The following is a 27,312-nucleotide window of genomic DNA, read 5'->3' as shown; positions in this document are numbered from 1 at the left end:
CATATACCAACGTAACATGAGCACACGTAGCACACATCTTACCCTTACAGGGATAGCGTTACGGCACTGTCATGGACATATGCACACATTCTAGTCAACTTCGTATTTAAGATTCTTTGTGAAACGGTGGCCAGGCGTTTCCATGCCACTCCCCGTTCCTTAGTTGTAACATACAGTTTGAAAGTGCTGCTGACCTACAGAGCTCTCCGCTTTATATCAAGAACCTGTATCACGCAGGGGATGCATACAGAAACAGATATCAAGAGATTGGACCAATATGATACAACTCTGGAGCAATGCAATGACTTAGTAGTTTAAAACATAAAAAGAATCAAAAGGGAGAATCATGACCATTGTTCATTGAGTGATGAGAGAAATGCCACATTTCGTTTCCGAGCGATTCACCGCGAATCAGTAACACCTCCACTCATCCCTCCTAGTATCATACGAGGACGTTTTACATATTTATAATGTCACAATAAGATTCATCTATTTCAGTGGTCCTCTTGATGCCAATAATCACAATACATTCACATGGTGAAATATGTCAGTTTAAACGTATCTTCTAGTTGTATTGTTCTGAAGGGAGCTAAAAAAATGTCATGGGTATTTTCATAATTTTCTAACATCATGATAGAATTCTTTATTTGTGCTTTATGTAAATCTTCTTCTCATTGAAAGGATCACCTTTTAAGGTAACTGACTTAAGTTATGTTGATCTAATTACAGGGGCATGGGAAAACCCCATCTTGTTCGGCTATCAGAATCCTCGTCAAATATTCAAAATTATTAGTTTTCTCATCACGTTATTGTGGTTAAAAAGGTAATATAAAACAAATTTTGATTTGTGGGATATATCTGGCATTTACTCAGCTTTCATGGCCAAAATACTTCGATAAATTATCAAACAAACTGTAGCTTCAGTTACTTTCACTTTGGCTTTCAATTTTCACAACAGATGGCGCTTTTGATTCACAATGAGAACCCATTTAAAACATGCTTTGAAAAGCCCATGAGAACCTGAAAGCATCTTAAGAGATTAAAAAAATCAAGCATACGGGTCCAATTGAAACGCTTACATGTGTTGATTTTCTGACAAGGATAGGTTAAGTATTATAACAGCCGTGATAAGGTGGCGCGGTCTATCTTGACTGAGGCATCACTCAGCTAGTTCAAAGGTAACTCTCCATATATGTCAAACTCTTTTTGATATTCAAGCTTTGTTAAAATAAATCAATAATTAAATTATCCCAAAAGTGAAAGAAAAGTAACTGTTGTTGGGTGAGTGGGGCCGAAATTTTTAATTGTTTCTATGCTGTATTGGCCAGTGATAACTAATGACAGGGAAAATATCAGCTAATTTAATTACAGCTAGCTTACAGTTTAAGTGTCTTATTAAACATAAAAAGGCACATGAGTATAATAGTCTGAGCAATATATACCTATAAAGAATGAGTAAGGGAGCACACGAACAATACGTGGTGCCTCGATATGAAACTAGACAACGTTTGTGTTTTTAATCTCCAAATACTAAAAAATCAATTAAGCTAATAAAAAGGCCGAATTTAAGAACTTTTTATATTGCATATATTTTATATTAATTATTATTGAACATCACAATAATAAAAAATAAAGAGTTGCCTATTGATGTACGTCCTGCTATGACCTTTATTAAAAATATCAATTTTACGAGATTACAAATATTGTATTGTGTTGTTGAGTAAGGGTCGTGACATATAAAAAACAAAGGTTGTTTTTCTGTGTAAAAGGGTTTTTATCCGTTTTTCTGATGGTTCCACATAACAGGCATATTTTGCCTGTAAGTCATTTCTATATTCCCTGAGTGTCAGGGCCATTGTGAAGCTAGTTTGTTAACTATTCAAACCTTTTCAGGGGATAGCTTCACAGTCATCTTTTTTGTTATGGGATATAAATGAAATCAAGAACGAGCTGGCAAAACTGACATCTAGAACCTAGGGTATTTCTACATATGGAATATATTAAAATAAAGTTTAAACAACATCTTCGTATTTAAATTACATAGTCGGATATGTTTTAATTTTGGAAGTCAGCCTGAAAGTGCCACAGATGGCGCTTTTGATTCACAATGAGAACCCATTTAAAATGTACTTTGAAAAGCCAAGGAGGACCTGAGAGGATCTTAAGAGATTCGAAAAAATCAAGCATATGGGTCCAATTGAAACGTTTGAAATTGCCACTAGGTGCTGGATTCACACAGAATATAACGTATATAGTAACGTTCCCCTATCATTTGACCAGTTTTTTTTTTTTTTTTTTTTTTTTTTTTTTTTACAGAGTAGAAAGAAAAAGGTCATGGCTACTGCTCTTTCTTTCACTTCCCCGTAGTCCGTATAAATGAAAGAAACTTTACTTCCTTCTATGACAACGGTTTTGTTGATGCCAATAATATCACTACATCGTACAATAGAATATTTAAGTCAAAACGCATCGTCTGTTGCATTTATTTCAGGGGAACTGACAAATGCCACCAATATTTTGATAAATTTTGAATATCATGACACAGATCTAAAATTTTGTTTTATGTGAAATTTCCTTCTCAATGAATATATATAACCTTTTAAGGTATGGTTAGGGCAGGGTGATTGGATGCATTTGATCTAATTTTACACCTTCGGGAAAACCCAGCTAGCTATAACTCGTCATATTTTTCCTCAGCACGTTAAGAGTGTGGTATAGAGCATGTAGCAATTTATTTGACTTTTTGGTATGTTGTCACATCCTAGTACCAAAACTTTTTTTAAAAAAGAAAGAAATTTAACACGGGTTTGGTTACTTTCTCTTTCGCTTTCAATTTTACAATACCCGATAGGTGACGCTTCAAATTTAAATTTGAAAATAATCAAATATTTTTTATCTGCGCTTCGAATCAACAGCGTAATTGCATAAGTAGGTAGACAATCATCGCTAACTTTTAAAATCATTAAGTGAGAATTTAAATACTCATATCAACATATTGATTTTCTGACTGTCTGAGGTCATGTCTTACTTTTCTTTTTTGGAGACAGACTTTCTTGACTGAAGCGCCACATAGTGGTTAAATATATCCGCCATATTCGAACTGGGGATAGTTTCGAAACTTATGAAAATTGAAAGGTGTTTGTACTTCAACTGTTATGGCATGATTAATATAAAATGAGCTTACCACCAGAAAAGATAGGAGAACTGAAGCAAATAATTCATAATCATCTTTCACAGGTAACTAAGAAAATATGTTTGATTTTTTATTTACAATTTTGTGCCACCCCGCCGCAAGTTGGTTTCTGATTAATTTGTCTAAGCTTTGCATATTGGTACAGTCTAGTTTATTCTCAGTATACATGTTATATGTATCTATTTCTGATTCAGTGGACTAACAGTAGTGTATGTTTGATCTCCTCTATTTGGAATAGCATGGTCATCTCGTGTTTATATGGTAGGGCTACAAATTCATCAAAGTTTACTGATATAGTAACATTCAGTGTACAGTGGTAGCTTCGGTCTGGTAGCTTGATAGGCATCAGGAATGTATGGGTTTTTGAAAACTTTTTTCCTGAAAAACAAAGAGAAATGTAGGTTTGGTAACATTTTCTTTTGCTTTAAAATATCACAATACCTGGCAGGCTTCAAGTTTAAAATGAGTATAAAAGATATTTGTGTGATTAGGACCCATTTAGAACAATGTAGGTGAGGCACACATAAGGTAGTAGTTGGAATTCCAATGATACTTCTATTAAAATCACTGCACAATTTCAATTTAAGTCATCATTATTTCATTTCATATCAGCATGATATCCAGTCCAGAATAAAAGATGTATTGTCTCAAAATTTTGGCCACCAAGAAACAGTATATGACCCAGACCAGATTGGTGAAAATGAAATCTTGGATGCACTGCGTAGGCAGGGGGTGGTTGATGATATTATGCAGCAGTTGGCATTCGACGGAACATCTCGCCAAAGCCCCCTAAGGCCAGCTGCAAGATTGGTAACGAAGGATGAGAATGTGAAGGGCGGTGCTTCTAAGAAAAGTATGTTTGAAATTTTGCTTGTGATATGATTTACCTTTTTAACAGAAAGCTAGTTTTGAAATTCTCTGTTATTTTTTAGCAAGGTGATTGAGTACTAGTAAGTTCTTTTGGCAAAGACTGCCCTTGGAGCATTAGTCAACTCCCAAATTAGAAAATAATTCCTTATAATTTTATTGCAGAAAGTTTGTCATATATGTTTCATCAACACTGGATAGCGCTATCCTATGGATAACAATATCCATCAGATAAAATCCTTATCGCCTGGACAGTTATCCTGATGATATCAGCCATTTTTATCCACTGGAAGGCAATATCAGAGACAAAAATAAGTATCTAGGATTTGGTAAACATTATTTTACCCAAAGGATAATTGTCCAGAGGATAACAATTTTATCTAATGAATAGTGTTATCCAGAGGATAGCACTATCCGGTGTTGATGAAACTGGGCCTAGTACTATAAAATGTAAAATTTTCATAATTCAAATTGATTTTGTTCTACGTGGTTCACATACAGAGAGATTAAGATTTCCATGTAACTTACCATGGTTTTATTATTCTCTAATTTATCTTTTTGTATATTCATGTTGATTGATACATTTTCTCCCTCTTTGTACTCAGCTCCAGTTGATCCTACTCGGCGCTATATCTATTTCCAAATACTTGGTGGCAAGGCATTTCTGGAGCACTTACATGAAGGTCAGCCTGTTCAAGGTCATGCTTCAGCGACCTTCACATTGCACCTTAACTTTAGAGGTCAAAGGTTCAGCTCAAGGCCAGTGGCTTGTGCCTGTGAACCAGATTTAAAGGAAGGCTTTTTGCTTGAACTCCACAAAGATAATGCAGGTAATATGTTGAAAGAGTAGCTTAAGTTTTTAATTTTTTGTCATTGAATTTAAGTGATAGTCGGGGGGGGGGGGGGTAAAAAAAAAAAGGCTTGAATTTTTCACTAATTTTTATGTGAAAAATTTTATTTAACTGAGTAAACCCACTATATTTTTTCACAATGTGAAAAGTAAATAAATTAAAAATATATAATGTCAACTGTGACTTTTGTCTTCAAAATCAATTTTAATGGATGGTTATTCTTCATATTCTTGCAACTTTTAAGCTGATAATTTATTTGACTGTCAAAAGTTTAATTGATGAGAAAAATGTCTCTTTTCAGGTGACACAGCCCGCATGACAGATGTTGATTTATTTTACAGTCCAAAGTTTAATTGATGAGAGAAATGTCTCTATTTTTCAGGTGATGCAGCCCGCATGGCAGACCCTACAGCCATGCTGTCAATGTGTGATCCTCTCCATCTTGTCCTTATAAAGACAGACTCCTCAGGGGACAGAACTCTGCTGTCATCCCATTTCCTTGAATGGAGAACTGTACTAGCCTCACAGGCAGGCAGAGTTAGTATGTCCTTAGAACTCATGGGAGTAGGTAGGTCAGAGCTTATATTGCCAGGAACAGAATGGAGATTATTTATTTATTTATTTATTTATTTATTTTTCTTTGCTACTGGAGAGATGCATTTTTCATTTGAGGGACAGCTGTTTTCTTTTTTCTTTTTTTTTTATTTCATTTTTCAACCCTGTAAGTCTTTGTAAATAATACATCTAGATCATTAAAGAAACCAGCTCTGGTGTCCTTAGTTCTTCCATTGTGTAAAATGTTATTTAACTCCTGATGAGGACAGATATGAATGAAATAGATTTATGGAACTAACTGAACTAAATTGACAGCATTTAAAGCATTGCATATGTGGAGTAACTTTTTTTGTTGCAAGATAATCATTAATATATACTTATCTGTTATTCCACAAGGATGGTCTCTTAAAGTTTGCATAGAATGCTTAGTGTCTGTTTAATATGAAAACTCACCTCAATCACATCTGTAGCAAGCAGATATATAGCAGAAATATTGGGAAGGTTTTTCCCAGAAGAGATCCCTTGACTGCTGTATACGATTTAAGGTTGAAAACATACTGATGTGTGATATAGAGTGACAACTATTTCAATTTTTTTTTTTTTTTTTTTGGACAGGAACAGAGAATAAAGTACCAGTAGGTATCTTAGATGTGCAAATAGAATTGATACCAAAGACACAACACATTTTAGCAGAAGATGTCATCTCAGCACAGTTGAGTTTAGAAAAGAGTAAGCAAGCAGAAAAGGAGCGTCTCTTTTTGGTGTATGCTAAACAGTGGTGGAGAGAGTTCCTACAAATAAGACAGTCACATGGGCAGAGGATGGTCAAGATATTTGCACAGGTATTGTGATAAAGGAGAAAAGAAAATGAGACAGTTAAATAAGATTAGGATATTAAGTAACTTATGTTTATCCTTTGTTTTTGTAGTCGCCCTGTAGGTAGCAATTTTGTTTGGTGGTTTCTGGGGAAAGTGTTTTTACGATAGTTTTATGAAGTTATTTCTTTTGTATTGTTTTAAGTTAGTTTCTGTTGTTGTCCTTTGGGTTTCAGTTTTGTTCACGGGTATGGTGGAAATGCGTATAACAAATGCTTTTCAATATAGTCTGTCTTTTGTACACATTTTCAGTATATTTGTCTTATGGTAACAAATGGGTATTTGATGCACAGAAACAGAATTAGGCAAATCTTTGTACGCAATAGAGGAAATGTCAGAAATTGTGAACTTTATTTGATCATTGTTCAGGACGAGAATTGTGTGAACAAGCCAGTCTGTTCCTTTGTCCGTCCTCTGCGAGCCGGACGTCTACTGGACACACCCAGAGAAGCCAGCCGTTTTGTTAGCTTAATTGGTTATGAGAAAGTCCCTGTGTTGGGTGGAGGAGAAAGGGCAGAGCAGTGGGCTAATATGCACACTTTTCTGTGTAGAAACAAAGGGGTAAGTGTATACCCCGTATACCGATACAAGTGTATACCACATATACTGATACAAGTGTGTACCACACATAACAATACAAGTGTATACCACATATACTGATACAAGTATATACCACACATAACCATACTTGTAAGTGTCTACCACATATACCGATACAAGTGTATACCACATGTACTAATTCAAATGTATACTACATATACTGATTCGAGTGTATACCACATATACTGATACTTGTAAGTGTATACCACATATACTGATACGAGACTATACCACATATACTGATACGAGACTATACCACATATACTGATTCGAGTGTATACCACATATACTGATACAAGGGGTTGAACGCCTGAAGGGGAAGAAGATTGTGTAGGTACTAGTAAGTGAGTCTTGACATTTTGCCTTTTTTCATTTGTATAGACAAGAAATACACTCAAAATGATGCATTCACAGAGTAATTACATATCTGGCTTTTCCTGAAACCAATGTGCCTTTTAAATATTTTATGGTTACATTAGGGAAGAAGAAAGCCAAGATATTAGTTACCCTGTGTGCATATTGTTTTGAGAATACTGTGTGAACCTGTGTTAGAGTGCATTCCCAGATATTTAGATCGATCCATCTGGATCGACCTAACTCCCTGGGGTTCATGCTAAATTGCAGTCAGCCGAGCGCAGATGGTAGTTAATTACCCCCTTACAGCTTTTAGTAGGCGGGACAGATGCTTAAGCCGGCTAAGCTGACAGTAATCTAGTGAGACTCCCCACAGGGATAGATCGATCTAAAATCTGTGGGAACAGGGTCTAAGAGACAAAATGTTAGGACACATTAAGCTACTCAGTATTCTTTTGGTTTTCCTTGAGATAGAATTATTGGTGAGTTGTAAGGCACCTTTTCAACCTCTTTGAAGGCTTATTGTCACTTATTCTCTCAGCTCACTCATATGTTTTTTTTTTTTTTCTTTTAATATTCTGCCAATGGGACATATTTGCTAGCTACTCTGAATGGGTATATCATAGCACAATGATGATCTCTTGTATTGCTTCTTTCATATGTATTTTGAATTTTCTGAAAATATTTTGAACTCTTTGACAATTTCTGTGACAGTATTTGAAATATCAAGACACCTTAAAAAAGGTTTTTTATATGTACTGTACGTATGATTTCAGGACAGTGAAGACCATGCAGTATTATTATGCAGCTTATTAATGGGCTTTGGCCTGGACTCCTATGTCTGTGTGGGGACCAAGTCCAAGGGGGCAGCACATGCCTGGGTGGTCACCATTAACACAGATGGACTGGTCACTTTCTGGGAAAGCTTGACTGGACACAGGTATGTACACAGGGCACATGGGGGTGGACGGAAGACAATTAGAATTCTTCAAGTTTCAGTGACAGGCATCTAATTAAATAATTAATGTAATTAAATAAATAAAATTAATAAATAAAATTAATAAATAATAATAACTGACAGAAGATGGTCAACATTGGAAGATGGATCAACAAAGATAATTAGGAAGACCAGCAGAAAATATCTCTGGATCTGCCCTGACACAGGAATACTCTTTGGGCTATCAGTTAACCTCTGCATGCTGTTGATTACAAAATTCTTTGATGATGCCAGCTAATTAATGAAAAAGTTATATTGAAATGTTTGACGTTTAGGGCATTGACTTATCTTGGTTTTAAAAACTATATTGCATTTTCTCTTTTTCTGGAGAGAAAATTGGAACTGTTCGTCAATGATGTATGTTTAATAAAAATTAAACGTACTAATTTTGTAAGGCTGCTAGGATTGTAGTCCTTTGACTTTGCATAGACAGAAAAAAAATTAAAAATTAAAAATATTTCTCTTAAAAAAAAAATTACATGAGGTACCAACCCTGGGGATGTGAATCTACAAATACCTCACATTTTGTTGATATATTCCTAGGTATATTCACAGACCGTCCAACCCAGATGACCTGCCTGGCACCGCCCCCAAGGTCCAACACCCTTATAAAACAGTGGGGGCTGTCTTCAACCACCAGAGTTTTTATGCCAATAGCCAGGTAAGAATTACAGAAGGCAGAATTCAGGGGGAGGGGGTGGCGCAAATTGGGACACTTACCCCCCTCCCGTCCCCTCTGCTTTATATCCAGGATTGACCTGTATTGTTTGGAAATAGGGTCCAGGAAAATGATTGAATAAAACAGATACTGGTCTTTTGGTTTCTTTTGTAACTTTATTTCCCCTGTAAAATTTTCTGCCTTCAGGTAACAATTTGAAAATATTTTTTATATATTATTTTTATTCATGTTGTTTCATTAACGTCTGCTACTTGATTTTGACACAGTTTTGTGTGTCTCAGCTAAAGAAATTAAGCTTCCACAGTCTAACCAGAGAAAGAAATAACGTTGTTTACACAGTACACTAGTAAGAGAGGAGAGTCATTAAAATTATATTAATAAGTAATACATTGAATTGAGGTACTTTCAATACTTGCAGCCCAATGATTCTGTCCAAACTTGCCACTTTGATCTCCAAAATGAGGCTCGCTGGAAGAGCATGTCTGAAGACGCCATCTTGTCCCTGTGTGGCGCGGGCGCCATGCCGTCCTGGCCAGGTCTGCCGCCCCTGTGTGCCTCCACACTGGACCCTGGAATGGTCAGCAACAGCCTGGAACTGGAACTCAGGGCACTGGTCACTGAACATAGGAGGGTCAGTTACATCTATGAGCGCATTCAGAACAGCGGACTAACAGATACACAGATCAATGTGACCAACCCACTTGAATGCTTGTTGTGTAAACTCTGCAGGGAATGTATTTAGTGTATTTAGTGTATATTAAGGGGCAAGCTTTTTAGTTGGTCGCCATATTTGATCTGTGGATCTGGTAATCTGCTGTTCAGAATGCGCTCTATGTCTTATATGTCTCTCAGTGCAATTCTTTTTTTTCTTTTTTGTACATAGATTAAAGGATAAAATCTCTTTGTATGAGGTCCATATTTCACAATAAATATTATGTAGAAATATGATAAATTCTATTTTACCACCAATAAGGCAGTTATCACAAGTATTCTGAAATCTGTATTTGCCAACAGACCACTGTGCCTCCACAGATTGCTCTTAAGAGATTATTACATAGAACCAAACTTTTAAGAAAAAAAAACTTGGATTTTCGGAATAGATTCATTAACTATTGGTAAGTATGGGAAAATTGACATTTTCCCCAGGAAAATCCAATTATCTACCAAAATCAAAAGTTGTTATTTCTTTAAGAAAATGAATTTTAAGATGATTTTTGAAGGAATGAATTATAAGATGATTCATAACTGTTAGGGTAGCAAAATGTTTCATTTTGGAATTCCTGAGGCCTAATCATTCCATTTCAATATGGTTTGTCTTCAATTTATACTCCACACAGTACTGGTTTCTCATGCACTTTTACCACAATTATTTATTATCGACTAGAGTTGTTACTTTGACACAAAATACCTGAGTAAATCTTAAGCTTACTTCTTTGAATTGCATTTCAAAATATTTGGAATTTTATTTGTGTACTAGTAATACTTAAGATAGAACTGCATGTTAAACTGATTTAAACACTCTTTTGACATTGAGGAGTAAGGCTTTATTGAATTACGACAGATAGAACTGCATGTTATATTTATAGTATTTATAGGAATTGCTGTCTTTTTTTCCCCCGAAAGCCAGGCCCAATTAAATACTCTCATACAGAACTGAGTTTTATATATTATGTTAACTATCATCTATTGTTGTATGTAGGAACAAGGACTTAACACGTCCTGGGACGACCAGATGAGCTATCTCCTTACACCAGCACTGGCTGCCTATGAAACTGAACGACTGACAGGTAAAATGATCTGGATAGTAATATTTAGTTAAAGGCAGTCAGCTCTATTCAGGACTCAAGAGTTGAGTGTACCATAAATTATAGTGTTTGCTTAATATAACTTTCAACCTTAATCATAGTTTATTTTTGTTTTGTTTCTAATATATGTTCAAAGATTGGTGACTTGTAGGCCCACGATACCAGATGATTTCTATATCTATGTCACATGTCACCTTAATAAATAAATACAATATAACTATATTTGAACTTTTTTTAAACAAAGTTTATTCAAGAGAAACAGAGGAAATGCACTTGAAGCATTAAAAGCGATTCCTGCAACAACTAGTGAAATATTTGAAGTGGGTTTCTATATAGAAACAAAATGTACCAATGTATAATTCATAATTAACATACTACATTTTTGTCAAAAGGGGAAAAAAAGCAGTATTCAAGTCAATCAAAATGTAAACTTAAAACATGAAAACTGTTTTATTTATTTGGTCATAGAATTAAGATGGGTGTACTGTGTTACTTTTTCTTGCTTTCTGAGTCATGTACTTTTGAACACAATTGGTGTCTAAAAAGCTGCATAGGTTATCAGCTTCAGTAATATTAATAGATATGTAAATTGAAATGTGTGACTTGACATTAAGATCATAACTTGAATCTTTGATTAGATGTTCAAAACAGCCAGGTGGTCTGACTTAGAAAGGAAGATAAGTACACTGTAGGTCAGATAAGTAGGTCAAATTTATGACCAAAAATTTAAAGAAATGAGCAGCTCTTTTATGGTTGATTGAGTGATATATTCAGTTTATCCCTTGACTTTATTTCAGTCTTATAAGAAAATAGTAGAAGTAGCTTAAATGTATTACTAGGAATCCACACTCCACTCAAGCTTGGTTCATATAGACCTTCAACAAGGGATGGAAGAGAATTCGAAGTTCTTATTGTATGATATTGATACCAGTGCTTATTGGCCTTCTTGGACCCCATTCCCATAGTTTTTAGATCAATCTTTCCCTGTAGTGAGTCTCACTAGATTACTGTCAGCTTAGCTGGCTTAAGCGTCTTTCCTGCCTACTAAAAGCTTTTAGGGGGTAATTAACTATGGTGCACGCTCGGCTGACTGCAATTCAGCGTGAATCCCCAGGGAGTTGGGTCAATTTAAATCTAAATTTCTAGATCGATCTAAATCTCTGGGAATGCACCCTTGGAGTATCTTTATATCAAGGCGCCTCCCAGGATTGTGGGTACAGGCCATCCAAAATTACCACCTGTAATTTCATACAAAGTTTCAGGGAGTCCAAATAAGCCTAAAGCTGTCATAATTCCAAAAAATATAAGCTATCCAGCCATCTTTGAAAATAAAGGCTGTCTGGTGATGATGGCGACTGTCCTAATGATGGCTGGACAGTTTGCTGGGAAAAACCCTCGGTTTATATAAATGTTGCAGTATTAAAAAACTTTACATTTCCACATCCAGGAGTCCCAGCAGGCAATGAGGACTTCCAGGACGCAGTGAGGCGGGCTGTTCCTGATGGCCATACTTTCAAAGGATACCCAGTACAGTTTATACACAGGAACGCCAAGAGAGCCTTTGCTGCTTGTTTAAGGTTCGCAATTTTAAATTGATCATGGTTTGTAGTTGATTTTGAAACTGGCTTAGTTGTTGTCTTTGCAAACATGCTTGCACTTACATTGAACTTACTTGTGTAGTTTGAAAAATACATGCAATGCTTTGATCAGAGTGATTAAATATTAGGAAGACAATGTTTAGTGGACAAAGTCAGCAATACAAAAATGTTTTATAACCTAGTTTTTCTTTTTCTTTTTGAAATTATCAAATTTGTATTTGATGCAAAAATCTTTTCAGAAATTATCTTCATTTTACTTTTCAGATCTCCAGTTTGTGAAGATATCATTCAGTGTCGTGGAGACCATGTTCGTCTGGCAGTGCGCGTGCGGGTTTTTCCCTACCCGGAGTCAGCCTGTGCAACATGGCTGATGTTTGCCTGCAAGTACAAGTCTGTGCTGTAACATTATAAGGGATTGGATTTTTTTTTTCTTCTCCTTTGGTATAGATTTCCTCACTCTTACTCAGAGAAGAAAATTTTTTGAAGTTGCTGAATTTTGTGAAAATTTTCAGATGGAGGAATTTTATCAAAAAACTGCAAGAGAAGAGTTTATTAGTGCTTTCTGTTATTATTACTGAACATTTAGGATCATATCTATCGTGTTCTGGTACGTTACACCATGGATTTTGCCTAAAATGATCAGAAAGTGAGGAATTTTTGTGAAGGTCATAAAAGGAACTCTCAGTGTGAAAACTTGGAGTAGAGTCCTTTGAAGCACAACTGTGTTAGGTGTTTAACAGAGAAGTGTAGTGCATGATTTAAAAAAAAGCCATTGATGTTGGTTAACCTACTGCAGAAAAAAAGAATATTTATAATAATAATAATAAATGAAAATAAACTTTATTTAAAGAGGGTAAAACATGTTAAGTGTATACCTTTTTTTGTATTATAGATATTATTTGAATCCTGTACCTCATTCATTTGCTAGTACAAGTAGCAGTATTATAGGATTTTGATGGAGATTACAACTGTATAATACATGTAAGGATTTGATGTCAGACAGCAGTCTAATTTGCAATGGATGGATTTAATTAGTATATTTCTATTTAAAATTCTATGCCATATCTCTTTGTGATAACAGTAAACTCTGTCTGCCTGGAGAAGAAGAAGGCAACCTGTGTATAGATGTGACAGAAGCAGGTTCACTGATGATCCTGGATATGTTTACATACTACAATCTCTCCATGAACAGTCACATTGGAAAGTATGGCATTTACTGGCATTTCATCTGCCTGAAAGATAAAGAGTAAAATAACATGAAAATTAATAGATCTGGCACATCCATGCTAATGTCAATATATCTTCAACTGGGAAGTATAAATGCCTTTCATTTAAAATAAATTTATTAAAACCTCACCTTGGATTTTCTATAATGGTACTTAAGCAGTAGAAAGGCCATGTTTATTGGGCACAACAGACCTGAAAAGGTTAAAAATATTAACTGTACATTTCCCCACTGTGATCATTCAAAAATTTAACAAGACATTTTTTCTACAAGTATCATAGTCTATGTTTCAGATAGCTCATAATGTCCCCTGTTTGGACATGCCATTTTACCCATAAGGTAAATTTTACAGGTATAAAAACAGTCAGACAATTAAATCACAGGTAGAGTGTTTTAGACAATAGCAAGAATTGCCCATATAGAAATTGCAACCATAATAAGGTGTGCATCTAGTCGGTTCTAATTACAGAGGATGTTATCATCAACAATTGTAACAAAAGAATACTTGACATGTACCCTATTACAAAGTGGTAAATATACTAGCAAGATCTTCATGATTTAGAAGTATACAAAGGAAGTGCTGATTTAATAGAACTGGCACAGCCCTGGTCATATAAAACTATCTACAAGTAGGAAGCATATTCAGTGCCTTTCATTCTACAACTCTTGAAATAATTTTATTAATTAATAATCTCACCTGCTTAGTGCCTGGATTTTTTTTAATGAAGGTTCAGTCTTTAAAACCTCATGGCCCCATACATGCTTTCATCCTGCTTGGTCACAGCTTGAACTTACTAGAAACAAGGCAGCAAAGCTGTCACATGTACAGATAAAAAGCAGAAAATTAAAACTGCACAAAATAGGATGCTGTCAATACTGATGCAATAATGCATTATGCTTAACTGCATAGCCAACATCAAATTTTAATCCAACAGTTAATTAGGATGAAAGTCAAATATCTAACAAGCATTAGACTGAGTTCCCATACATAGATCAATCTAACAGGATCGATCCACCTCCAAGGGGTTTCTCACTAAATTGCTTTCAGCTTAAGTGGCTTAGGATTCTGACACGCCAACTTCAGTAAGTGTGACAGACATCTAAGCCACTTACATTGAAAATTTTCATGAGGAAATAAGAAAATTAAAATATTTTTTTTCACCCAATGACTCCTATAAAAAGGCTACAGTTAGTAAGATGAATACTTGTTTCAAAAATTATCCAGTTTTACCAAAATTTTCACCACCAAATTTTTAAATACAAACAAAATATATGTCACAATGCAAACCATGTGAATAACAATGGTATGGTGACTTGATATAAAATAGTGCCTTTTCTTCATGAGAGTCCAAAATCCCATGGGTATGAATATAAAGATTTTTCATGATTATTTTTTTCATTTTTTGCACCCAATATTTTACCACCAAACTTCAAACATTTCCAATACATTCTTCATAAAGAATACTAAAGGGACAAATGTTGAAATGATCACCGTGTAAATATCAAATAAAAAGCTTTTTTCATAGGGGAGTCACTGGGTGATAAAATACACATTTTTAATTTTCTTATTTTCTCATTAAAATGTCCACCTGCAAACTAACAAAAAGTGCAAACGTATCCATTATGCATACCACAATATAAAAGTCATGTATTCAAATAAAATAAGATTTATAAAGTTTTTTGGGGGGAGTCAAAATTTCATGGGGGGAGTCACATTTTCATTATGAAAATTTGACTGGGGAGTCACATTTTCATAATGAAAATCTGACTGGGGAGTCACATTTTGGGGAAGTCAGGTTTTCATGGTACACCTGCACTGTCAGTTTTCTTCAATTTTGGCCAGGTAGGTGGCCAAAAAAAATATAGTGACCGGTAGGTGTGTTTGGTCATTTGTAGTGAGGGTAAAGTACTGGAAGAGTGGTTGTGTCATTATTAAGGAAGAAATAGAGCAAAAACTCTCTCCAACCCCCTTCTCTCCTAATCCTGTTCTCAAGTGTGCTTTCTGACAATCTTTAAAGCTGAAATTGGGGGCTTTAATGAAGTGATCCGGGCGCGTTTCCACTTTTGTTATGAATGACAGGTGTTGTGGATTAATTTTCGTCACATTTTGAAAATGTTTTACGGGGTTATGTTTAGCTGATCTTTAAAGCTGGAATTGGGGGCATTTAATGAAGTGATCCGTGCACGTTTACACATTTTTTTATGAATGACAGGTGTGGTAGATTGATTTTCATCACGTTTGAAAAAAATTGGAGACGGGTCGTTTCTTGGTGATTTTGAGTGATTTTCATAAGTGCCGGTACATGAAAATCTGACTCTCCAGGTCTAAATTTCATAATGAAAATCTGACTCCCCACATGAAATTTTGACTCCCCTAAATAAATTTTATATATCTTATTTTACTTGAGTATATAACTTTTATCTTGGAGTATGCATAATGGAGGATACATTGGCACTTTTTGAAATTTTTCATGAGAGAAAATAAGTAAATTAAAAATGTGTATTTTTCCACCCAATCACTCCTATGATAGGCTATGGGAGTCCAAATCCTACCGGTAGTTAGGTGAATACTTGTTTCAAAAATTATCTTTCAATTAGTCTTTCTCTCTTTCTTTTAGTTTTAATTAATTAATTAATTTATTTATTTATTTGTTATCAAATTTACATAAGGGGAGAAGAGCTCAGCCTTGGGGAGATGAAATCCAAAGTGGGAGCGATTTTTGAGCATCATATCAAAGGCGGTGCCACAAATTGTAATTTTCCAATTTACAACACCAATACACAAACCATTTTTTCATTTGAGAAAAAAAATAGATGTGAAATATCCCAAAATTAGGGTAAGACACGCTTATCACATAATGGAGTAACGATGTGGGGTAGTAATTAATTAGTATTTTCAAAATTTATTTCAGTAAACAAAAGGGACATTGTTTAAAGTCAATTTAGAATTGTTTTATTTATTTCACTCTTTTAAAGATGTTTAAAGATGTTTCGTTTATTTCACAAGAAGGAGATTCGGGTAGGAAGCTTAACGTATCATATTACCCAAGATGAGACTAAGTGTAAAAAATTATGGAATTGACGTGTTTATGTTAAATTGTTTTGAAGAGTTCGTAACTATATACAAACTTGAATCTGTTTCTTTACATTTTCAGTGATGAAACGATTAATGTTTTTGTGGTCAGCACAGGCAAATCTTTTCTTGGCTAATAGCTATACTGAAAAGCAGTGCAACTAGACTCCGATAACATAAACTACACAATGGCTACAGACATTCAAGATTTGTTAGCAAGGTCGCTTTTAGCAGTAAGAACTCTCCGATCCAGCGTTAACCAAGTATTCGAAAGATTCAGAAATGGAATGAAGGAATACATCAGCAATGAAAACAAAGAACGGTCATTCCTTAATGAGTTGCAGCAAGGCTTGTTGTCAGTGAATCAAAACCTTGGGTAAATACATCCTAATCATGTAATGATTCTTATTTCTTATGGCTAATTTATTCACCAAAAAAAACGTAGTACGCTTCTGTCTACGATGTTTATCTGAATTTTCTTCCCGGTTTATTTTGAAACGATTTTAAGTAATGGATTATGTGGGTGATGTAAATTGTAATATTCCGAGAATTTTAATTAAAAGGCACTTTTCACAGATAGATTTTGATAGATTGAGAAATTAATACCATTACTAGTACATAATAGAGTTTTGTAAACAGGGCCCATACTCTGCACAGCCAGTTAACCAAATTGATTTAGAGACGACCAAACAGTTGGTAGCAAACTTGTGAAAGGGAGTAATTACATATTAGGGCCAGTAAAAAATCAGGGGCAAACAGAAGCTGTCTTCTGGGTCTTCCAGAAGAGGCTTAGAATTTTTAAAGTTTACTTAGATGGGCATCTAATTTCTTTCTGTCATAAACAGTCAAGATGGAGGATGGATCAACAAAGATAATTTGGAAGATTGTTAGAAGATATCTCTGTCCCCCCCCCCCCCCCCAAAAAAAAAAAAAAATGGTGCGAAACAGAAAATTGTACTGGTCGTGAAAAGACATAAAGTGCTCCACTACTCTGTCAAGTAATGGGTTTTATATATGATTTAAATTGTACTTATCAATATTTTCTGTACATCACAGAGAGGTAGAGAAGCTAGGCAGTGTGATAACAGCCCCAGCTGGTCCTCTCCTGTCAGGGAACTCTGCACTGCTCAGTTTGGACCCTGTGCTGGACAAGACACCCCTCCACTCACAGTTGTTACAGGCTTACAAGTGGTCCAATAAGGTGAGATGTTACAGGCTTACAAGTGGTCCAATAAGGTGAGATGTTACAGGTTACAAGTGGTCCAATAAGGTGAGATGTTACAGGCTTACAAGTGGTCCAATTAGGTGAGATGTTGGAGGCTTACAAGATTGTACATGTGATGTGAGTTGTCTGTCACTCTGTTGACCCACTCCATCTACCCATTATCCTAAGAAATTCAATTGGGCAATTTCAAAATGTGAAGTAAGTCACTGTGATGACATGCAAACGCAAACACACACACACACACACACAAAAAAAAAAAACTTGTTTTATTATTTTGGGGTTCACAACCAGGTAACATCAGACAGTTTCTTCATATGAATATTTTTATTTATCTATCTATTTGTTTGTTCATTTATTTTTTTTTTATTTTCACATTTCAGGTTCATGATGTGGCAAACCATGCCTTTGTGCTCCTAAATCAAAACTCCCTAAAACGTTCCACGTTGCCTTCAGGTGGCCCCGCAGCCAAAAGACTGCGCACTGCCCAACAGAACTTCCACAAACTGCCTCCACAGTAAGTGGGTAACCCACTGTCATGATTCTGAGACAGTCTAAAGTGTTTTTCTTCTTTTTAACATCCTTTCATTAAGATGAGCAGTTGTTCCCAGTCCTAAATTAGAAGATATTGAAGGGACAAGGAGGATTATGAAGGAAAAGGATTTTGCTGAGGGGGAAAAAGTGCTTTTGGATGTCCCAAAATTATGACAGTCTAATTTTCAGTCTTAAGTATTGGTTTGACACAGCTTTGTAAATATATGCATTTCTTCTATTTTTTAATCTAGTTGATTGATATATTTCTTTTAAATATATAACTTCATTTTTTCCTAATTCATAACAGGATACTGTAAATGGTCAAGTGATATGATAGGGTGATAGGGAAGATTACAATCAAAAATTTCCTGTCAGTGTATTCCCTGTGAAAATTTGTAATTCCAGACAAATTGATGCTGTCATTGATACTCAGAAAAGAATGTTTCCAGATTTGGATATTAAGATCCACAGGCCTCAAGGAACAGCAGCGGTACTAGAGGTATGGGTATCAGGAATACTGACACTTTGAAATATTCTAATTGTGATAATAAAAGTACAGGTACCATCATGCTATAAATAAAGTGAACAATATTAGGCATTCTAAATAAGGACTAAATGAGGCACAGATCAAAAACATGTCTCATGAAAAGGTATGTAATTCATTGAAGGTTTTTCTGTTGAGGGTTGGCTTCATGTAACAGGGATGAGACCAGTCCTCACTGAAAAAGTAGGAAAACTGGCCAGGGGTCCAGGGTACATAATTCACAAGAATGACTCAAATGACCCTGAAAAAGTAGGAATTCCGACAAAAGTTGGGAAATTGGCCGGGGGTCCAGGGTACACAATTCACAAGAATGACTCAAATGACCCTTACAAAGTCAAAAAAGTCTCATCAGTGATATAAGCACTGCATATGAACTTAAGACAAATTACCTTTGTGGTTGTTTTAATGTAAACAGATGTTAAAAATATTTTCATGTAAATATACCTCAGAAGATGTTAATATCACATGTTGAAATAATACCTAAAACTGTTTCTAGGTTACAGTTGGGCGAGCTATGAAAATTATTATAGTATTACGGGGACTTATTTTGGAGACAGTTAATGTAAGAGGGTTAGACGAACAAAGTTTTAAAGATAACGGAGAGGTAAGTTAAGAGTCTGAGATTGTGTAATTTGAAAAAAAAAATTGATGTACTTTTAATTGTGACAGTTACATTTGAAAAGAAGTTATTATTAAAACTGCAGCTCTCTTCAAAGTACAAACACCATAATTATTACCAGTGGTATTACTGAGCCTATGAAAATTCCTTAATTAAGGTTTTTATTTTGTATTTATGTTTTTGTTCAATCACAAACAAATATTAATGACATATAATCTTTTTATCTTATAGTTGGATATATGGACAAAGTCAAAGTACTTAGTTTACTTAAAGGTAAGTTTTCCCATTTTGAAATGCTCATATAGGTTAGTGCATGGACGTAGCAAAAGAAAATGTTGGCCCTAATTAGTAAAATGGTGTGATGTGTGGAAGAGAGTTAAGTACAGAAATGAATTTCATTATCTCAAGAGTTACACTTATGACTAAAATTGTTTTGTTTGACTTGAGCAAATCTTGTGGAATAGTTTTTGTAATAGCCAAAACTTATAAACATTACCTGATTGAATTTTTCGCAATTCTCGAACATATCTTCAGTTCTAAAATTTTTGTGTTGTGCACAGTTTACTGTATCTTGATTTAGTGCTTAGTAATTCAGTAAAACTACTTTTCTTTCAGATCACAGAGCATGCGTGTGCTGCTTTACTCCATTTCTACATGCCACATAGACCAGACATTGCTTTCAGATCATTCTTGGTGAGTATACATCATAAAGATCACACAGTGCTTTTGGTTTGCTAGGAATAGTAAGAAGAAATGGCTCAGTTACCTACAACTTGGCGCTGCTTAAGACAGAAAAATGCCAGGAAAATATTGATTTTTCAGTTTAAATCGGATGGAAAAATCCTGTCTGAATGTGTCACAAATCATCCTGATAAGTAGCGAGAATTTGTTCTATTAAGTGGATAAAAGATGGTCCAAATGTTTGATCTTGTTTTGAACTAATTTATATTTGGTGTAGATCTAGTTCTTCATATAAGTGATATTGTCCAGTTAGTTCACAATATTTTCTTATAATTAATCAATTTAAATAAATTCAGATAATTAGTTTATTGTTGTACTCAATTTTCCAGACTTGGTTAAACAGCTACACATCTCTGTTCACTATTCCCTGTGCCAAATGTGAGACTTACCTGCAGGACAATTTACCTCCAACATGGCGGGAGTTCAGAAATCTCAAACCTTATCATGAAGGTTGCAGACCTTGATGGAAGGAAGTGGAATAAATGGATGAATTGGATTTATTTTTCAAACAGGAGAATTTCAACAGGGCAGCAATTCAGTTTGTACCTTGGTCGAAAATTATGAAGGATGAGCTCAAGTGTGCAGAACCTTAGACAGGGGTTCCAAATAGCTGCCCTTTGGGAGAGAAAAGGACTACACGGAAACAACAATAGACCTAGGTTCAATGCCATTTTTGAAGTTGGGTTAACTAAGACTGCATTCCCATAAAATTAGATCGATCCATCTATATCGACCTAACTCCCTGGGGGTTTATGCTAAATTGCTGTCAGCCGAGCGCGCACGGTAGTTAATTACCCCCTTACAGCTTTTAGTAGGTGGGACAGATGCTTAAACCGGCTAAGCTAACAGTAATCTAGTGAGACTCCCCACAGGGATAGATCGATTTAAAATCTGTGGGAATGGGGTCTAAGGGAACAAAACACTACATTTTTTTCTGGAAAAAAACTTTTGAATTGCTGGCTGCAGGCCTTGCATGGATGTTGCAGATTGCAGGTGCCGGTGTATAATTTGGAATAAATTTGCAGGTAAACACATTTATAATGGAACATATTACAGGCATTGATAAATTTCAGAATTCCTCAGCAGCTTCTTCATCTGCAGATGATTGTGGAACATAAACATGAAGTTCTGAATAGCGTCAGACTTGAAATTATACATTATCATAAAATATACATTATCATAAAAAAATCCAAAAGTTCAGAATGTTCCAACACGGCTTGTCAGTCTTACTCGTAAACATTTTGTTTATCCTAAAATAGCATTTATGCATCATGTAAAATTAAACCAATAAAATCAAGAAACCACAACAATGCTATATAGACCAAGGCTTTTATTTTAATTAAGAAATTCATAATAAGATAGTAATAATATTACTACTAATAATAATTAGACTTTAAAAAAGACAGACAACAAAGGCTGAAGAATCTCCTCCCAGCATGGGCCTGGTATAGCTAGTAGTATAGCTGCTAACTAGAAACATCAACACATATTGATTATTTGACTGCAGCACATAGTGGAACAAAGTCAACTTGAAGCAGATCCAGCAGAGCAAGTGGCTGGAATATCATGACATTGTATGGATACATACAGAACATTGGTACCTTGCAGTTGCTCTGCCTTGTGTTTTTGTATGATCATTATAATAATAGTAATAATAACTATGGAACGTCAAAGTTCTTCTAGCCAGTATGTGCTGTCCCTATCGCCAGTCCAAGCAGCAGAGACAAAACTGGGCACATCCATTGCAATCTTATTCCGATTATATTAGAACTTATATTAGAGCTGAATTGTCAAGGTCAAGTTCAACTTTGTTGATTGCAATTCACCTGTTTGATGGGTACGGGGCTTGTCTTCCAAATTACAGTTTTGGGTGATTTTACAGTCATTTTATTTATTTATTTTTCCTTTGTTTGCACATACTGGGGCACACTTGGCAAATTGCAGTGAACATCGTATCCCTATTACCTTGAAAATTCAAATCAATGCAGGAAACTCATTAAAATAATTTAGAATGGCTGTGCCTTTACATATACCTTATACATATACATCACATTTGATGTACCTTGCCAGGACCATAGTACAAAACACAAGTAATAAAATGTGCTTCCAATGTAGAATCATCAATTAGCATTCCACTGAAGTTGATAAGAATACTTAATCTAATATGTCAGTGTGTGAAATAAAATGCACTGTAGAGCTCAACTGGTCATCTCACCATATTAATTACAGTAAAGTCAGGCCACGTTTTATAAAAGCAATTCTGAAAGTATTTTTTCCACAGTAAGTAATGGTGGATACTGCTGTTGCTGTTCAATAGTACTTCCCCCAAAAATCAAACATCTTATGTAAAAGTTGGAGATAGAGCTGAACACATTAGCAGTACTGACCTCCTTCAAATACAGAAAATAACTAAGAATAAATCTTTGAATAAATTCCAACCTGCCAACACGGCAAAAGAAAATAATTGTTAAAAAGGGGACCATCCCCCCCCCCCCCCTCTTTTCTTGCCACTACACAAATGCTAAGTTTCGTTCTCCTCTTTCTATGAAACTGACATTGTGTTATCAAATTGAAGTTGCCACACTAAGAGACACAGGGAATTGTAGCCCTCTCAAGCAGCCCATCAAATCACCTTGAACTGTGCCAAGATATCATAGCACTACACAAGAACCAACAAGCAAATATTCATTGCAAAAACCAGGGAATGGAATCAGCTGTAGTATTCAGAGGTTTCCCCCAGATCTTTTCCAAAATGACAGTAAGTAAAGATGAAACCAAAGGCCCTCCACTTGAGAATCTATTTTTCATCATACACAAAATGGTTCCATTTCTTGGGAGTATTCTTTTAAGCAAATACATGTGCTGATTCTGTAGTAAAGCAGAAATGCAGAACTATAAATGCATGACAAAATATATATATCTATCTATACAAAAATGTAAAAGCACAGCTGATTGGACGAGGATGAGGTCTGGCCTAAATCGAGACTAATTACTAGTCAGTCGACTTACATGACCTTGCAAATGATGTTCCTAGGTCATTACATGTCATTTCAAGAGCAAAGTGTAGTACAAGAAAGTAAGAGATCTCAAGACTTCAAATTTCAAGTTTGCTCTAAGCATGATGAGTGTAAGATTTTGGTGACCACGGTCTTATGTGACCTGATTATTTATTTTAACAATCTGACACTGCCCTACCAAAGAAAGCCATGCCATTTTGCCTAGTATCAGAACTGACTAGCATAAAAATACAAGCTAAAAGCAGAAAAATATTCACTTCAATATTAGAGTTGAAACGGATTCCTAAGCACTGTTTTGCTCAAGATACTTGTACAATGTTTAGGTTCATATAAAAGGAAAACAGGCTGGGATGGCAACAGATAAAAACCAGCAGGAAATGCCAAAAGGCACAGACCACGCTAACACTTGTTCTTTTCCCATGTGTTGTGAAGGTCAGCAGGTAAAAGATCTGTCCTGTAGTAAATAAGATCAAATGCTCAGGTCTACATCAGTTTGGCCTACATGGCATCAACATTTCTCACTGTAACCATACAGTTACCCACAAGGCAATGCTCCATAGAAGCAACTTTTGGCAGAATACAGAAACTAAAAAGAAATTATCTTTGCTGAACTGTGTAGGTTCTCTCTTGATTAGGTCTGCTGACTTCATTCAAACAGAATAAGAGGTCTATAAGAGCCTGTTGTGATCTAGACATTACTTTGGACAGCATTTATGAGTGACATAATCAGTCTATAGGGGGCAGCAGTAGTAGACGGGCTTCCTGATGCTAGGGGGCAGTGGAGCATACTTGCACCCACCACTTGAGGTTTGTGACACAAATGTTGTGCAAACAAAAACATGAAATGCAACAGAAAAAGACATAAAATAATACACTTCCATAGTAATATAACAAAAGTATCTTTCACTGTTAGACGGAACTAATTTTTTCATCAATATAATCCTTTTACCAAAATACTCAAACCCATACAACCTTCTGAAATCTGTATCATTATTATACTGAATATTTAAGACTTCTCAGCCAACTGGTACTGCTCTCAATTCTCAGTGAACTATATACCTCATCCAAGTGAAAAATCTCCTCATAATCATCATCATATACCCAGTGACTCCTGCACCTACAACTGTTAACTGTACTATAAAATAAAACGATCAATATTACCATTATCTTTTTTTTCATACAATACCAATCTTGGGTAGCTTGTTAAAAATGAACTGAAATACATAGACACATGAAAAATGCCCTTATTTTGTATTCTGCCTACTGGTAATTCCAAGTATTTAAACCATTTTGTGCTGAAAACAATCACATCCACTGTCCAGGTAGTTACATGTAATCTGTTTAAGCCAGATTTACTTGCAACCAAAATGTTATAGCCAAACTTACTAAGAGTCAGAATTAGAAGATAGATATGCTCAGCTCGGCAACAATCTGAATCAATCCAAGTCATCTAGCCTCCACATCACAGGTCTTCTTAAAGAGATCAATGCTGCCAGATGTTCAAAAAAGAAAGATACAAAACATAAACAATTTCCTTGATACATCTCACTGCTTGTGATAATGACCAGTCAATCAACGAGGAAAATAGTTATCCCTTTGTTTCATTATTGAAGAGCCCTCTGTCAATAAGAGACCAGATGTCAAAGGTCAGCTTGACTTGATCAACAGATGCTCATTGAGAAGAACCAGGAAGTTTGTGATTCAATACAATGGTCACCTAAACAACATTATCCCAATAATTGTCTAGTGAAGTGTTAGACCCCATTCAGATAGAATCATCGTTCTACTTGGGCTGGTCCAAACTCCGTGAAGGATTCTCGTTAAGTGCAATCAGTGGAATTAGCGTAATTGTCTAACAAGCCTCTTCGAGCAGCTAAGGGGTAATTAACTTTTAAGTAGCTGCTCAAGGAGGCATGCCATACAATTAAACTGACTGCAAATAGCCAGACCCGCCCCCCTCTACCTCGAGTTGGACAGACCACACTAGTACGATGGTGATATCTGTATGTTCATTTAGTGGTGAGACTGCTGCTTTTGCCATTACATGTAAAGCTATGACAATATTATATTAAATGGTGCACTCTTTCCCTTGCTTACTGTTGACTCTAACTTCAGTACAACTAATGCTGTACAAGATCCAACATCTTTCTTCTATCATATGCTTGTTAACACAGAAAAAGCTGAAGCAGTTTTTAAAAGGTCAATCTTTTCCATTTCTCACACAATAAACATGAACTTTCAGTAACATCAACTGTCACGTGCTTCAACAAAGGCACTGAAACCCTATGTGAGTAATGATTAGGTTTTGGGCATAAAGTACAACTGTTACTTGATGAAAAATAAAATGTTGAATGCTTATCTGATCCTTTTTAAAAGTTGAAAAATGTGTAAATCTTTCACTTTGAATTCAATAACAAGATCAAAGCTTCAGATACACAACATATGTCAGCTAAGTGAAATGAAAATGCAACAGAATATGTAACTTTAAGGCTGTTAATGCTAGTATTGGTCAACTCAAGCACTGTTATTATACCATATAGAATTCCAGAGTGCACTGTCACAGTCCCGACTCAGTACATCTTCTCAAGACCTAAATTAATTAGTTCAGTGGCAGAAATGAACACATAAATAAATTTTTTTAGTCAATAGGTATGTTTCAGCTAAAAACCTTTTCTGTCAAAAATAAACCAACTTGCAAGAGCAAATCTGAGCAGGTACACGTACATCTTGTCTATTTCTGCAGCTTTCAATAAATACTGTTTTGCCCCCTTCAGCCTAGAAACCTGGTCGTAATCTAGTTGATACGGCGACTAGTACAAGAAGAGCACAGACAGCACTGCTATAGATTATGAACCAAGCATGTCTCCTGTGTGACATCACCATAGAGCTTTCTGCATATGATCTAATAGATATAGATATATATACGAGATAGAACCAAAGACAAGCTAACAAAAGCTTATGAATACATAAGACTACTTGTAAGTGTATATATCTATCTATATATATACATACATATAAATATATATATAGATATAAATATACTCACATATATACTTATATATAAATATATATATATACGGGAGTCAAACAGCTGGCTTGCTTCACATACCCCAGTTTATCAAGTTACTACATTCAACTGTTTTTGGATATGTGGGTGCATGCATGTGCGTGTGCTTGCTCACACGTCCACATTTCTGCACATGTAATAAGTCAACAAAATGTTACGTTGTTACGTTATGTGATGTTGGTTCTCACAGTCACTGGCTTGATTCTACAGCCCCTTGTAGTTACTTATTAATGCAGGAACCTACTACTGCTGCTGCAATGTGGTAATTATTTTCCTTTATACATTGGCAAAATGGACACAAAATATGTACAAACTGCAGTTAATCTTGGTACCATGAAAAGAATATACACTATTTGTACACTAGGCTGTTCCACAGTCTTCTTACGCTTCTTGTTTCCCTCCAACATTATGGCAACCCCTGACCTTCACCTTTGACCTCTAATGGCTCCATCCTATTCACTGAATCCAGCCAATCAAATCCTTGATGTCCAGTTGACTGACAGACAAGCTTGCTCACAACAACACAGTGCACATCACAGGCAAGTTTTTCCATTTGGGCAGAGGCAGTGACGGCATTATCACCACCACCATCCTCTTCTTCTTCTTCATCTTCATCAACAGTGATGCATCAACATCATCATTGTCATCATCAACAACAACATCATCTCAAGTTCAAGTCTAGTTGTCCAATAATAACTTTACAGAAGTTGCTGCAGTAGCAGTCCCATTGGCTTCACAACAGCTCGTACTGCCTCAAATGCATTCTTTGGATGATGTCCCGACAGTCATTAAATACACGGCGGATATTTTCAGTGTCCACTGCACATGTAAAATGAGGGTAACAGTAATGGCGCCCGTCTCCACTGGCTGTGCTAATCCTCTGGAAAATGGAAGGG

The 27,312-nt window shown here is 35.5% G+C and overlaps 3 protein-coding genes across 6 annotated transcripts in view; 2 read left to right on the top strand and 1 right to left on the bottom strand.

Annotated features, from left to right (window-relative positions):
- Positions 1-3,078: 3,078 nt before the first annotated feature.
- Positions 3,079-13,730, top strand: LOC106161122 (centrosomal protein of 76 kDa). Its single transcript, XM_013537985.2, has 12 exons — positions 3,079-3,237; positions 3,806-4,046; positions 4,666-4,890; positions 5,294-5,479; positions 6,082-6,308; positions 6,711-6,902; positions 8,072-8,235; positions 8,836-8,953; positions 9,390-9,602; positions 10,671-10,758; positions 12,224-12,353; positions 12,639-13,730. The coding sequence occupies exons 1-12, from the start codon at positions 3,175-3,177 to the stop codon at positions 12,775-12,777; spliced, it is 1,986 nt and encodes a 661-aa protein (XP_013393439.1). The 5' UTR covers positions 3,079-3,174; the 3' UTR covers positions 12,778-13,730.
- A 2,561-nt stretch (positions 13,731-16,291) lies between these two features.
- LOC106157110 (mediator of RNA polymerase II transcription subunit 27-B-like) lies at positions 16,292-27,297 on the top strand. Of its 2 annotated transcripts, none has more exons than XM_087010348.1 (8): positions 16,292-16,436; positions 16,755-17,048; positions 17,729-17,873; positions 18,278-18,411; positions 18,834-18,927; positions 19,823-19,864; positions 20,207-20,284; positions 20,662-27,297. In XM_087010348.1, the coding sequence occupies exons 2-8, from the start codon at positions 16,861-16,863 to the stop codon at positions 20,794-20,796; spliced, it is 816 nt and encodes a 271-aa protein (XP_086866474.1). In that variant the 5' UTR covers positions 16,292-16,436; positions 16,755-16,860; the 3' UTR covers positions 20,797-27,297. The 2 variants fall into 2 exon arrangements, with proteins under 2 accessions (XP_086866474.1, XP_013388061.2); XM_013532607.3 differs by lacking the exon at positions 16,292-16,436 and adding an exon at positions 19,469-19,576 and having other exon boundaries at positions 16,769-17,048.
- Positions 21,648-27,312, bottom strand: part of LOC106157113 (guanine nucleotide-binding protein G(s) subunit alpha) — a 54,969-nt gene continuing 49,304 nt past the window's right edge. For all 3 annotated transcript variants that reach the window (XM_013532613.2, XM_013532612.2, XM_087010347.1), the window contains one exon: positions 21,648-27,296. In XM_013532613.2, the coding sequence (XP_013388067.1) occupies positions 27,150-27,296 (147 nt within the window). In that variant the 3' untranslated portion in view covers positions 21,648-27,149. The remainder of the gene's footprint in view (positions 27,297-27,312) is intronic.

This window comes from Lingula anatina, chromosome 4 (assembly GCF_051362555.1).
Source record: "Lingula anatina isolate TDL-2025a chromosome 4, LinAna3.0, whole genome shotgun sequence".
Taxonomy (NCBI): Eukaryota; Metazoa; Brachiopoda; class Lingulata; order Lingulida; family Lingulidae; genus Lingula; species Lingula anatina.
The sequence above is the reverse complement of the archived record's forward strand: the minus strand, read 5'-3'. Positions and strand labels throughout refer to the sequence as shown.

Coding starts and splice junctions, on each gene's coding strand:
- LOC106161122 (XM_013537985.2), top strand. CDS start 3,175: ATGAGCTTACCACCAGAAAAGATAGGAGAACTGAAGCAAATAATTCAT. Junction 4,891..5,293: donor ACTCCACAAAGATAATGCAG/GTAATATGTTGA, acceptor TCTATTTTTCAG/GTGATGCAGCCCGCATGGCA. Junction 9,603..10,670: donor TGGTCACTGAACATAGGAGG/GTCAGTTACATC, acceptor TGTTGTATGTAG/GAACAAGGACTTAACACGTC.
- LOC106157110 (XM_013532607.3), top strand. CDS start 16,861: ATGGCTACAGACATTCAAGATTTGTTAGCAAGGTCGCTTTTAGCAGTA. Junction 19,865..20,206: donor AGTACTTAGTTTACTTAAAG/GTAAGTTTTCCC, acceptor CTTTTCTTTCAG/ATCACAGAGCATGCGTGTGC. Junction 20,285..20,661: donor TTGCTTTCAGATCATTCTTG/GTGAGTATACAT, acceptor TCAATTTTCCAG/ACTTGGTTAAACAGCTACAC.